Raw genomic sequence first — 14,889 nt, 5'->3', positions numbered from 1 at the left:
CTATGTTTTTACGGGAGGAGAAAGAGTTTGTAAAATTTAAAAACGAGTTAAAAACTTTCCTTTTTAGAGATGCATTTGCAGATTAATCTTTTAACTAATTGCTTCGCTTATTTTATTCCCTCTTAATGTCTTATTACCCTTTTGTATTTTCCTTTGATGTCTCCTCTTTTCTTTATAAATTGTATTTCTTCCCTCCTTACCTTGTGTTTAACATTGTAAATTTTTAGTACAATAAGTTTATTTATTAATTGTATGGACTGTTTTGTTACCCAACATATAAAACTTTTTAAATGTACACCGCTTAGAAACTTGGTTTAAGCGGTTAATCAAGCCATTTAATAAACTTGAAACTTGACCACAACTTGCCCATGCCGCTCCCCTGGCCACACCCTCTTTTGAGATCCGCACAGAAGAATTGGTGCACACCACTTTTATGCTTAGAAAGTTGTGCATGCAAATTCTAATTAGTGGCAATTAGCGCCAATAATTGCTTGTTAATTGGCAATTATCAGCGAGGATTGCCTTGTTAACAAATTAAGTTGCGTGCAGAAATCTGCAACGTGTACAGATTTGTTCATGCACAACTTTAGTCGTGTTATATAGAATCCGAGGGACCGTGCACACTCTTTACACTTCTCAGCATTTTTTTTCCAGCATGAAAAGCCCTGAAAAAAAAAGACACAAATGTTTTCTGACTGTCCATCCCTTATATCTGTAGCTTATTTAAACCGTCATCCCCTCTACTGCAAGTTTTGGCAGATACTGGGATAAAGTATTACCTCTGAAATGAATTGGTAAACCATATTCTAAAGCATGAATGCAATTCCTCGTTAATTGTTTTAATGATTTAGCTCTCTTTTGTGCTTCGGAGCTGTTGAGAGTAATTTCTTTAAGTAAAGCAATGTTGCTGAGGTCAGTACCAATCAATAGAAAACGTAAAGCAATCTGCTGCAGCAGAAAGCAGCCAGAGTCCCAGGAGGTGTATCTGACTTCCTTTGCAACACAGCCACTGGTTAAATCTCACAGTGCAACATGAAACACTGTGAAAGCTGTGCTTTAGGGGGAACCAATGGAAGTAATCGGCTGAGTATGACCATGGAGCTCTAGTTTGCTCAATTGAAGCTGCAACCTCCACTGCAGAATGACATGGGCAATGTGATCAAACAACAGGCCCTGGACTTAAATATATTTTCTATCACACTTTTAGGTACATTAGAAGAAAACCAAAATAAGACCCTAAGCATTAGCACATTTCGTAAATGTTGAAGGGTTATTAGTTACTGACTAATAAAAAGCCTGGTGAGAGTCCTCTTTGGTGTTTTTTTTTCCTACTGGGTGTTCTGCATTGGCAGCTATTCTTGACACCTGAGATTAATAGCATCATTATGGCTCACTTGCAGAGGGAAGGGCTGGCTTTTCCACTGTGGCCCATCTCTCTCTCTCTCTCTCTCTCTCTTTTTTTAGTTTTTATCAACAGCATTCGTTCATACATACATGTATGTGTGTGAGAGGAGTGTTGGGGAGGGATGATCTAATGTTTACATATAACAGATTTATTTAATTTCATTGCTCTTCCATCATTCTGAGTTGAGGCAGTTTGGGCTTGGTGGGGGAGTTGCAGAGGTGGGGGGGAATCTGGAGCGAAGGAATAATCTAATGGTTAGAGCAACAGACTGCGAACCAGGGTAGCCTGGCTCAAATTGCACTGACTGCGATCTTAGAAAATCACTTAACCCTCTCTTGCCCAAAACCAAACATGAAAGTCAATATTACAACTGAGCAGATGCAACACTTATAGGTGCGTGTGCAATATGCACTGTTCTATAAGGTAGTGCATAAGTACTATAAAATGAAACTGCAGAGAGAGGCATGGGCATGTCTCTGACAAATATATGCAGCTTATGGGATACTATAAGTTACACACTTTGCATGACACATTTTAATGCCCATATATGCCTGCCATTGACCTGGCATAAATGGTTAATTCAGGTTTATCTTAGTATTCTAAAATGGTGTCTTGATGTGCAGAAGCTGTTATAGAACAGATGCTCGGCACATGGAATCAGCACATCTAACTGGAGGCCTCAAGTCATAGAAATGTCCTATTAGCTTGTGAGTCTTCCTAGGATAAGAAGATACCCTTTGTTCATGAATGTAACTAACCTTGGGCTGCCACTGAAGAGGACATGAACTAAATCCCAATCCACTGGCTAATTTAGCTTCCACATTTTACTATTACCATCCCGCAAATGCATTTACCTCACCTTCACCAGCGGTGTTTCTAGTGGGTAAGGGGGAAGGAAATGCTGCTAATGGATCGTTACCATTCTGTAGGGGCAGATAGCCTGAAGCATAAGCCATACCTTCTAGAATAGAGGAAGTTTCTCTAGGGTTCTGCTTGAAGCACAGATGAATAGGTCAGAAGAAAAGAGATGAAATTGAGCAGTTAAATTTTTCTTGTATAATGCTGCTTGTTTACAACCAAATCCTCTTTGGAAGAGAGTATAGATTAAAGACTGGGGGGGGGGGGGGGTGAGGGGAAAGGGACAATGGAAGATTAAAGGAGAAATGGAAGGAGAAAAGATAAGGAGAAAGACCAAGTGCCCATCCTGGAGGGGCAGCAGTGACAAAATGGACAAGGCCGTTGCCTGGGAGGGAGGGGATGGAGAGAGAAGGGGCAGAGGAGATGTAGGGGTTGAGGGGGGAACCAAACAGGGATAGGAATGCAACCAGTGGAGAAAGGGAGGAGACTGTGTGGTCAGATTGGAGCAGGGGCCGCAGATCGGCCAGCCCAGGGAGAGTCTTGCAGTGTCCAGCTCAGCAGCATCCAGCGACAAGCCATCAGAAATTACCCAGGCAATGGTCAGCTGGGGAGATCGAGGGCACGCCAACGGTCAGGAGGGAATGTCTAGAGCAGGGATCTCAAAGTCCCTCCTTGAGGTCTGCAATCCAGTCGGGTTTTCATTATTTCCCCAATGAATATGCATTGAAAGCAGTGCATGCACATAGATCTCATGCATTTTCATTGGGGAAAATCCTGAAAACTTGACTGGATTGTGGCCCTCAAGGAAGGACTTTGAGACCCATGGTCTAGAGGGAGCACCACCGACCATCCAGCAGCATCGAGCACTGATCATTGAGGGATGTGGGGTCGACACTCCAGCATGGCACAGGAACTTTGGCTCCCTGAGGTATGGGGCCTGAATCAAGCGAGTTTCCCTTACTTTCTATGGGGAAACTCGCTTTGATATACGAGCAATTTGGTTTACGAGCATGCTTCTGGACTGAATTATGCTCGTAAACCAAGGTTCCACTGTATATATATATATATATATATATATATATATATATATATATATATATATACTCTCTTTTCCATCATTAAGAGGAATCAAGTCTATTATAAAATTTCACACTCCTTTCCATACTTACTAACTGCGATATATAATGGACTACCTCCTCAAATTAGATCAAGTTTATCTCTTCAGATCTTTAGCAAAACCTTAAAAACTACTGTTTCATCGCTTTTTAGGCAATAGCTCCAATGAATGTTAATGGATCTTTCTTCGTGATCTAATTATGTAAATTGAATCGAACTCCTATTGTAGGAGATGATTCAATATATAAGGCAAAGACTTACATTAGATACTGGATACTAACTAGGCCTAATGGCTGAGCCATGAACACAAAAACCACCAAAATCTCTATCCAGACTATGAGCAGGCAGAAATATTGCAATCCTCCCAGATGGGGATGCTGTAATACCTCCTTTCTGTACTGTATCCAGTTAGCTTCTAGATTGCGGCATTAGCTGTCCTGCTGTCCCTCCCTCCTCTGTAACACTGATTCCCCCTCCCCTCCCTTCCACTCTACACCACATGTATTTTAAGACAGCCTGAAGTGCACCTAAACCTCCACCCCTGTAGGCCACCGGAGCCTACCTGTAAATAGCTGGTAATCCAAAGGGGTCATATGGACAAGAGCAATGCCCACTTGCTCTTACCTGTTGCAGCAGTGATTTGTAAATTGACTTCCTTGACCTCTAATGGCAAGCTGAGTAGTACTTGCTAGCCATGGCTAGCAGGACCAAGTAGGCATCATTCCTGCCTCATGACCCCACTGGACCACCAGATATTTATGAGTAGGCCTGGGAGAGGCTACAGGGGTGGGGACTCGAGCTGCCTTAACATTTGTGTGGGGTGGGAGGATTCAGAGGAGTAGAGAGTACCTTATGCAGATCCAGGCCGATATTCAGTTGGGGCTGACATAAGTGTTTTAATATTAGCCAGAATCCGAATAAGCCTTGGCAGCTTCCTTACATATATTTAGGCCAAATATTTAATACTGATGCCCAGACATGTCCTGACATTGAATATCTGGGGCTAAATCCAGCCACAGCAGTCAATTTTTATAAAAATCTCTGACTGCCGTGAGCTGATCAGCCGTCAGCATTTTCAAAATATTGGGCCCATCTATGCTAAAATACACATATCCATCTTAATAAGAGTAGTTCTGTGAACTGAACCCTGTGTGTTGAATTTTTAAAAGCATACAGTACTTATGTAACTATTCACATTAAAAATTGAATTTTCTTTTATATTGTTTCACCTTTCTACGGGGTCCTTTTACTAAGCTGTAGCAAGCACTAAAGTGTTGTTATTGCAGGTTAAAAACCACTATCGTGGCATGCAGTCAGGTATTGTGTGGTAGTTTTATGCTTCCCACGTGTTAAAAATACTTTTTATTTTTTAGCACTGGGAGCATATTTGTGGGTGGAGAGTAGGTTTGTTCTGTGCTAACCAATTGCTGTGTGCCAACCAATTACGGACGGATTCTACAAATAGCGCCAATATCAGCGGCTACCTAAAAAACGGTCACCGATCACTAGTCAATCACACAACGGCGCCATGTGCAGAATCACAGCTATCTCGAACATGTACTGGCACTGGACATGTAGGGCAGGGTTTTGAAGGACTACATTACTGGTGCCTATGTTTGATGTGACTCGTGTCTATGGAGGCACCTAAGGTCGTTTCCAGCATTAACCGTGCCTATTTCAATCTTAGGCATTCTAAGGCGCCTCCGTAGATGCGATGAAGGTGCCATTTTTGTTTTTTTAATGACTTCGCCAATTATGTAATACTTTGGTAGGGCACCTACCAGCGCCTAACTTAAAGCGCTATTTATAGAATATGCCCCTCAGTGCATTAATACGAGAGCTCTTATCATCTAGAAAATAAGTATCGGGAAGTGCTCCTGGGCTAATGGGGAAATTAGCATGCGGTCATTAATAGAGGAACTGGAAAATGCGACCATTTTACAATGCACTAAAGCCTTGTAACATGAGAAAGAGCTAGTGATAGCATCGGCCTCTTTTTAGCACAGTTTAGTAAAAGGGTCCCTTGTAATTTATTGACCACATTATATAATGATATAATAATATTCCTTATTGCTTTCTTTCTATTTTCCTGTCTCCTAAGATATCTTCATGTACTCATTTGGGTTCAGATAGGAGACATGTCTGCAGCTTATCCACCATCTCTTGTCCTGCCATCTTGCTGGGTCCGAGCGATAAGGCAGAACCTTCAGGCCCTTCCAGGATGGACCAAGTGCCTGAATTTGATGACACATGCCAGGGTCAGATAGGAAATCAGCTAGCTGGAGCTCCTCCCCAAGGAAGGGGGGTCACTGATACCTTTAAGAAGGGCACATGGTTCTCAGGTGAGCAAACGGATGGCTCAGCCTCAGCTACATCTGCCGAAAGCCATTTATCAAAATTGTCAGTGAGTAGGAAAAAGCCAAAATCAACTGCAATGGAAACAATGCGAGCTACCAAAACAAAGCCAGGTATGTTTAAGAACTTTCAGCATTATCATTCAAGCAGATTGTTTTCTTAAAAAAAAAAAAAAAAGTTGCAATCTTCCAACAAACCATAATCTATCCAGGACTTTCTGTTCAGAAACTTAGGGCTCCTTTTACTAAGGTGCACTAGCGGTTTTAGTGCATGCTACAATATCGCACGTGCTAAACGCCAACGCCTCCATAGAGCTTGCGTTAGTATTTTTCATTTAGTGTGTGATTTGCGTGCGCTAATCTTTAGCGCACCTTAGTAAAAGGAGCCCTTAATTGGTATTTTGCAAACATGTATGGTGTTTTGGTTGTGAACTACCATAGTTTACATTGTATTGAACTGCAAGATTCATATTTTCATGTGTCCGTTTTTATACAGAACAGGGGTAATATTTTTCATTTTAATTTTAACATATTACTTCTTGTTTTCAAAGCCTTTTTCTAATTAAACTTTATTGATTTTCCAAATATGAACAGTGCAAATAATCAATTGAACATCTAATAAAACAATAAAAGCACATTTATCTTACAAGCAAGCATTTTAACCCACCCACCCGTCCAATCAATAAAAGCACAAATACATATAATACAAATAATCATTCACTAACTTTTCCTTATATAGAATAAGAATGCAATCCCACCCACCCTGGATGTATGTATTCAAAGCCTTGATGACTGGTTATCATGCAGTATTATTGGATGTCCCTATTCCTCATACTCCGTTATATGTATTGCGTTCTCATAATGGTCATCTTTTATTTATACCTATTCCAGAAATGGTTCACCATAAAGCAACCAAAAACTCTGCTTGCTTAAGTATCTTCTTACATATGATTCAAGTCCCAGTTTCAACTTTAGCTGCTTTTGGGGGAGAGGGGTGTTATAAGCAACCTCATGAAACCAATATAGGGATTGAGACTTGTATACCACCTTTTTGTAGTTATACAACCATACTCAAAGTGGTTTACGTACAGGTACTTCAAACATTTCCCCTACCTGTCCCAGTAGGCTCACAGTCTATCTACTGGGACAGTGGAGAATTAAATGCTGGGTCTGAGCGATAAGGCAGAACCTTCAGGCCCTTCCAGCCAGTTGTGGAGGATGGACCAAGTGCCTGAATTTGATGACACATGCCAGGGTCAGATAGAAAATCAGCTAGCTGGAGTTCCTCCCCAGGGAAGGGGGTCCAGCGTCACAAGGAGCAGCAGGGGGGTTGAACCCACAATCTCAGAGGCGCTGAGACAGTAGCTCTAACCACTATGCCACACCCTCCAATATACAGAGCATACCAATTCTAATACAACCAGTAAACAATTAATTTTTCCAACAGACCAGCCAACCTTGTTTATGAGGATGAGTGATTTTTAACCAATGTGGCAGATTACACCGGACCCTTTTTCTCATGTTTCTGTTTCTTTTTCTTTCCTTATTTCAATATTCTCATATACCACTCTCGCAATAAAGGGCACAATAACAAGTGATGTATAAGCATAAGAGCTCACCTATGTAAAATAAAAAAATGCACCTATTTTATAAAGGCGATAAGACATCTACGAGCTAGGTTTACCTGCCTTAATAAAATAGCTGGGGTTTTTTGTTAATTTTATATGCAATCTCACAAAACCAATATAGGGATTGGGACTTGTATACTGCTTTTTTGTATTATACAACCACACTCAAAGTGGTTTACGTACAGGTACTTCAAACATTTTCCCTATTTGTCCCAGTGAGCTCAAAGTCTATCTAATGTACCTGGGACAGTGAAGAATTAAGTTACATTACATTACATTAGGGATTTCTATTCCGCCTGTGCCTTGCGGTTCTAGGCGGATTACATTGTAGAAGATATCTGGACATTTCCAGTAGAATTACATTTCAGGATAGGAGTATATTACAGTAACAGTAAAGAGTTATGATACTTCAAGTTCACAGAAGATAATACTTGTCACATAAGTTATTACATATAACAGAAGATAGTGTATTTTGCAGAGGTAATACATGGCAACTCGATCGTTTAAATCTGGTGTAAAGTAGAAGAGTTACATTACATTTTAGGTCACAGACAAAGAGATAGTATAGATGGGTGTTTCCGAAGTCGTTGGTTGGGAACTCATTGGGTGGTGGTTAGGGTGATGGGAGATATTTTTTGAACAGTAGTGTTTTTATTTCTTTGCGGAACTCTTTTATGTCTGTTGTTTTGGTCAGTAATTTTGAGATGTCAGAGTCTATTTTAGCTGCCTGTGTCCCCAGGAGGTTGTCGTATAGTTTCTTACGACAAGTTCCGTTGAGTGGTGGATAGGTGAAAAGGTTCTGTGTTCTCCTTCTTCTTGGTGATTGATAGTGATGGAAACGATTAATTAGGTAATTGGGTGCCGTGCCATGGGTTACTTTGAAAATGAGACAGTAGAGTTTGAATTGTGTTCTTGCTTTTATTGGTAGCCAGTGAGATTCTAGGTATGCATTGGTAATGTGGTTGTATTTGCTGAGTGAGTATATGAGTCTGAGGGCTGTGTTCTGGATGGTCTGTAGTTTTTTTATTGTGTTGGTCGGGCAAGGTAAGTAGAGGCTGTTGCAATAGTCGACAATACTTAGCACAAGGGATTGGACAATGATCCTGAATTGGTCTTTGTTAAAGAATTTCCTGATTTTTCTTAAATTTCGCATTGTGAAGAATGCTTTTTGGGTGACTTTTAGGATTTGTGTTTGCATTGTGCAACATCTGTCTAAATGTATTCCTAGGATTTTAAGGGAGTTCTGTATAGGGTACTTGATTGAGTTTACTTCCAGTTCTGTTAGGGATGGTTTTTTGTCCTTCTCTAGTAATAAGAATTTGGTTTTGTCAGAGTTCAACTTCAACTTGTGATCTGTCATCCATTTATCCACTGTTTCTAATGTAGTTTTCAAGCGTTCTGTGGAGATTGGGTTGTGTATGTCGAATGGAAGGAGGATGGTTATGTCGTCTGCGTAGCTGAAAGAAGTAATATTTTGGGTGTCTAGGGTGGTGCCTAGGGAGGATATGAATAGGTTGAAAAGTGTGGGAGAGAGGGGAGAGCCTTGTGGTACTCCACATGGATTGGACCATGGTTCTGATAGAATGTCTTTAGATTTGACTCTGTATGTTCTAGTTTTAAGGAAGCCTTGGAACCAGTTATGAACTTTACCTGAAATTCCTATTGCGTCTAGTTTTTGGAGAAGAATGGAGTGGTCCACTAGATCGAATGCAGCTGAGAGATCAAATTGGATGATTAGCAGTCTATTTCCTTGGCTGAGGTGACTTCGAGCTATATCTAGTAGAGATACCAGGAGAGTTTCTGTACTGTAGTTGGTTCTGAATCCGGATTGGGATGGATGTAGGATATTGTGGGCTTCAAGGTAAGTGGACATTTGTTGTGCAACTAGTCCTTCTATTATTTTGACGTATGTTGGGATAGAAGCGATTGGTCTGTAATTTGATGGGTTATTTGTTAGACCTTTGGGATCCTTCAGTATAGGCGTGATTATAATTTCTCCGAGCTCTGGTGGGAACTGGCCTTCCCTGAGTGTGGTTTGTAGCCATAATGTATAGCTAGCTTTGAAGTTTATGGAAGCTGTTGCTAGTAGGTATGGTGGGCAGTTATTCAGGTCACATGATGATTTGCAATATTTATTGTATAGTCTGTCCAGTTCAGTCCACTGGGTTGTAGGGAAGTCGGTCCAGAACCTGTCCGCTGATATTGCTTCATCTGATGTGGGTTTTATTAGAATCTTGTCTGTGTTGTTTTGTGAGTTGTTGAATGTTGTTCTAATTGAGATGATTTTATTTTTGAAGTGGTCTGCTAACTGAGAGGCTGTAGGTGTTAGGTTTTCCTGGGTGGCTAGACAAGGTTTAGTGTCGGTAAGGTTTCTTACTAGGTTGAATAGTTTTTTTGTGTCTGGTTTGTCGGTGCCTATGAGGTTGGAGTAATAGTCTTTGCGTTTTTCCTTCAATTTGATTTTGTATTGTTTGATTTGGATTTTCCATTCTGTTTTAGTAATTTCTTGTTTTTGTTTTATCCATGCCCTTTCTAGTTGTCTACATTTCCTTTTTAGTTGTAGGAGTTCAGTGTCAAACCATTTATCTGATTGTCTGTGTATTTTGTTTTTTTTCTTTTAGTGGTGCTAGTTTGTTCAAGGTCGATTCGCTGAGAGAACGCCAGGTGTTTATGAATTCACTAGGGTTGCTGGAGTCTATTTCTGGGTCTACTGCGTTCCAGAATGTGTTCGGTTCGATTTTCTGTCTGGTCATGGAGCTTGTTTTGAGGGGAGTGGGTTTATTTTTGTTATGTACCCAGTTGATAGTGAAGTTGTATTTAAAGTGGTCTGACCATAGGGTGGGTTGCCAGGTGCCGTTGGTGATTTGGATGTTTTGTGAATTGAGGTTTGGGGATGAGTATGCTGCAATATCGAGCTGATGACCTTTTTCATGTGTTGGTTCCGGATTGAGGATCTGGTACGATAGAGTACTGAGGTAAGATATAATATTTACTACTTGTTTTGAGGTGTGGTCTTCTAGATGGAGGTTTAAATCACCAAGGATCAGATTGTTTGTAGAGGAAAGAGAATTCTGGAGGATGAACTCTTCTAGCTCGTGTTTAGTGTTGTTCCATTTTCCTGGGGTGATGTAGCATAGAAGGCAGTTTAGATTTCCTGTAAGGGTGGTGTCAGAGAGTTGGCAGGCTAGAAGGTCTAAATGGGGGGTGGAGTGCTTGGCTAGGACTTTGATGTTGAAGTTGTTTTTTGCTATAATTGCTAGCCCTCCTCCTCTTCTGTTAGCTCGGCATATTAGTTCAATTTTGTATCCTTTGGGGCAGATTTCAGTAATGTGAGGGTCTGTGTCGGATATGAGCCAGGTTTCAGTAAGGAAGAGGCATCCTAAGTTGTCTTTGATTAGCCAGTCTTTGATTAGTTCTGTTTTTGGACCTACCGATCGTATATTTAAGTATGAACATGCTATTTGTGAGATTTTTGTGAATGGGAAGGGGGTAGGAGCTATGTTTGATTGTATTTTTTGTGATGTCTGAGGTCTTTGAGAGCTTATCTTGGGTTTTGTTGTATGTCTTTTTCCCCAGATTGTGGGTATGCTTGCTTGGTTGGATGGTGAGCAGAGGATCAAGGTTCTAGGGGTTTGGAGTTTCCTGGTTTGTATGACGGATTTGTGTGGTACTGTAATGATTGGGATTGGCTGTGTGTGGTATCCTGCTGTTTTCCATTTGTCTATGAAGAGGGATAGTAGTAGTATAGCAAGGATGAGTTTGGGTGTGCTTGTATCCATTCTGTGTGTGGCTGAGAGAAGTTGTTGTGGGATTTGCTGGGACTTTGTAGGGTCTCGGTATATATGCTGGTTGAGTTCTTGTTTGTAGTTGGGTCACCTAGTAATTGTTTATTTAGGTTTTGGTGTTGGTGGTCTAGAGTGAATTCCTGGTGGTGTTGGTGGTTATTCTCACTCACCTCTAAGATAGGTGATATTGGCAGTTTCTGTGTTCGGTATTCGTCCCTGCAGTCGCTCCCACGCCGGCCCGGTCGAGCTAGGTAGTGCTGTGGCTGAAGCAGCTCCCGGTGGCAGAGGAGCTGCTTTTGAGTAAGTAGTGGTGTCGCTGTGGTTTCGGGGGGCGGAGCAGGGCTCCCACGCGGCCCAAGGTCGCCTGTGTAGGTGAAGCAGCTCCCGGTGGCAGAGGAGCTGCTTTTGAGTAAGTAGTGGTGTCGCTGTGGTTTCGGGGGGCGGAGCAGGGCTCCCACGCGGCCCGAGTCCTTTAGAAAGTCTGAAGCAGCTCCCGGTGGCAGAGGAGCTGCTTTTGAGTAAGTAGTGGTGTCGCTGTGGTTTCGGGGGGCGGAGCAGGGCTCCCACGCGGCCCGAGGTCGCCTGTGTAGGTGAAGCAGCTCCCGGTGGCAGAGGAGCTGCTTTTGAGTAAGTAGTGGTGTCGCTGTGGTTTCGGGGGGCGGAGCAGGGCTCCCACGCGGCCCGAGTCCTTTAGAAAGTCTGAAGCAGCTCCCGGTGGCAGAGGAGCTGCTTTTGAGTAAGTAGTGGTGTCGCTGTGGTTTCGGGGGGCGGAGCAGGGCTCCCACGCGGCCCGAGGTCGCCTGTGTAGGTGAAGCAGCTCCCGGTGGCAGAGGAGCTGCTTTTGAGTAAGTAGTGGTGTCGCTGTGGTTTCGGGGGGCGGAGCAGGGCTTCCACGCGGCCCGAGGTCGCCTGTGTAGATGAAGCAGCTCCCGGTGGCAGAGGAGCTGCTTTTGAGTAAGTAGTGGTGTCGCTGTGGTTTCGGGGGGCGGAGCAGGGCTCCCACGCGGCCCGAGGTCGCCTGTGTAGGTGAAGCAGCTCCCGGTGGCAGAGGAGCTGCTTTTGAGTAAGTAGTGGTGTCGCTGTGGTTTCGGGGGGCGGAGCAGGGCTCCCACGCGGCCCGAGGTCGCCTGTGTAGATGAAGCAGCTCCCGGTGGCAGAGGAGCTGCTTTTGAGTAAGTAGTGGTGTCGCTGTGGTTTCGGGGGGCGGAGCAGGGCTCCCACGCGGCCCGAGGTCGCCTGTGTAGGTGACTTGCCAACAGCACCACCAACAGCACTTAAACTGATATTTGCTCCAATACAATCTCAACAAGTTTCAGGATTCCTCAAGGCTCAATTTTATCACCCTTATTGTTTAACGTATTTTGGCTCCTCTGTTAACTCTTAGTTAACTCTTAGTCAGTCAATTGGATTTACACCATTTGCATATGCTGATGATGTTCAACTTTTGCATCCCCTAGATTCAAGCTCAACCGAAGAAATCTTATCAGTCAATGAGAAATTATTGAAAATTTACAATTGGTTACACAATAACAAACTAGCTCTTAATATATCTAAAGCAGAGGTTATGCTTTTTCCATGTAGGGAGGGACATAAACTAGGATCCTGCATAAACATAAACAAAAAACAAGAAAAAACTGCAGATCAAAATGTACAAGATGCAGGCTATGTTTATTTGTACCAAATATTAATGCAGTTACTGATATCACCTTACTACACTGGCACTTTTGGCATTGCACTGACTGTCGGCTTGTGTTTCATTCACACAGGCTTTTGTTTTATACCATTCTCATTGCGGTTTATCTTAAACCTTAACAACCATGGACCCCTGAAGAAGGTGTGTTCTCCGAAACATGGACCATGTTGGGTCCCTTAGTTTGTAGTAAGGTGATATCAGTAACTGCATTAATATTTGGTGCAAATAAACATAGCCTGCATCTTGTACATTTTGATCTGCAGTTTTTTCTTGTTTTTTGCTCTTGCCTACTGTACTGCAGACTTTGTTGGATCTGTTTGTTGTGTGTTAAACATAAACAAAACAATAATAAAGGAAGTTGTAAAAGGTTAAGATACTAGGGATCATTTTGGACCAGAAATTGAATTATTACGAGCAAATAAGTTCACTGATTAGAAGCTGTTTTTATAGGCTACAGATGATTAGATCATTATCCTCATTCCTTGACGAATCATCATTGAATATCTTAATACAATCATTAGTCATATAAAAAAATAGACTACTGTAACACCTTGTACAAGGGAATAAGCTTAAAAGAAATACGTAGAATACAAATCCTACAAAATACTGCAATAAAAATAATTCCCAAAAGGAAAAATTTGATCATGTGACTCTATTAAAGGAAAAACATTGGTTACCTGTAAATTATAGAATTACATACAAAATAGCATTACTTACATACAAAATGCTAATGAATAAAGCTCCTGCATTCTTGGAAAGGCTTCTAATCCCTTACGTTCCAACAAGATCTTTAAGATCTGAGGACAAATCTCTCCTCTTAGTCCCCTCACTAAGATTCATTTACTCAAGAAGAGACATGATCTTCTCTGTTACTGCACCTCAAATCTGGAACTTGCTTCCAATTTATATAAGGGAAGAAAAATCACTTAGTAAGTTCAAAGGTCTTCTGAAAAGCTGGCTCTTTAAGGACACTTTCAACTGAGATGCTCAAATTTTATATAACTCAAACATCCTATAGCGTAAAAAATTTTTTAAATGAAAATTGAATGGGTAACTCTTTCCCATCCTATTGTCTCAACACCTATGTTCATTTTATTTGTTTATGAATTGTATTTAAACCTATCTTCCTCTTGTGTCCTGTAGCGTCTTACCTTTATTAATTTGTGTGGTTTTATTCTTAGTTGTTTTTTATTTTTACCCTGATTTTATTTGTAAATCGCATTGGATTATGATATTGCGATCAAATCAAACTTTTAAATAAACTTGAAGAAGGTGAAATATGTGAGTGCACTCGAGCATAGCAATTCTATCAGTGGGTGCCTTACAAGTGTAAGTAGTGCCTTAATTGCACTTATGTGTACAAGTACACTTCATGCTATATATAAAGGAGTGCATAATTGCAAGGTTACGAACACATGGGTGGGGCATGAACAGAATATGGCATGTTACACCTGACTCTTTTTCTCAGGTATCTATTTGGAGGAAGGAGTGGCCTAGTGGTTAGAGCTTTTGTTGAACTTCCCTCCTTGACCTCATCAACATCAAAGCTAAAAAAATTCCTATCTGAATCTACTGTATTAGAAGAGCTAAGTGATGATAATGTGTCATTTAATTCTGACTGCTTCATAGTATCCTTTGCAAACATACACCGGTACAATTTCTTTTCTTGATAATCTTGATCAGCTCTCAAATCTTCTGTTTTCTAACATAGTTTTTACTAGTACATTACATTAGGGGTTCTATTCCGCCATTACCTTGCGGTTCAAGGCGGATTACAAATGGTTTGTCCGGAGATTAGAAGTATTTATGGAGTAGTTTGTACATTTCTTTGAGTTGTTAAGGATTACATCTGAGTTGTCATGATATTAGAAGTTCATATGTAGTAGATGCAGGTGATGCTTGGGACATTTCTGATTGTGTTAGTTCGGTTTTATGTGTTTTATGAATAGAAGGGTTTTTATTTCTTTTTTGAAGATTTTGTAGTCTGTGGTTGTGGTCAATAGGTTGTAGAGTTGTGGGTCAAGTTTTGCAGTTCGAGTGGGTAGGAGGT

At 41.4% G+C, this 14,889-nt stretch overlaps 1 protein-coding gene across 1 annotated transcript in view; it reads left to right on the top strand.

The window, feature by feature from the left end:
- The window catches only part of C1H4orf50 (chromosome 1 C4orf50 homolog), a 120,485-nt gene that overhangs the window by 68,504 nt on the left and 37,092 nt on the right, over positions 1-14,889 (top strand). The window contains exon 11 of the mRNA XM_033959513.1: positions 5,481-5,847. Within this exon, the coding sequence (XP_033815404.1) occupies positions 5,481-5,847 (367 nt within the window). The remainder of the gene's footprint in view (positions 1-5,480; positions 5,848-14,889) is intronic.

This window comes from Geotrypetes seraphini, chromosome 1 (assembly GCF_902459505.1).
Source record: "Geotrypetes seraphini chromosome 1, aGeoSer1.1, whole genome shotgun sequence".
NCBI lineage: Eukaryota > Metazoa > Chordata > Amphibia > Gymnophiona > Dermophiidae > Geotrypetes > Geotrypetes seraphini.
Note: the sequence above shows the minus strand (reverse complement) of the source record. Positions and strands in the feature narration are given on the sequence as shown.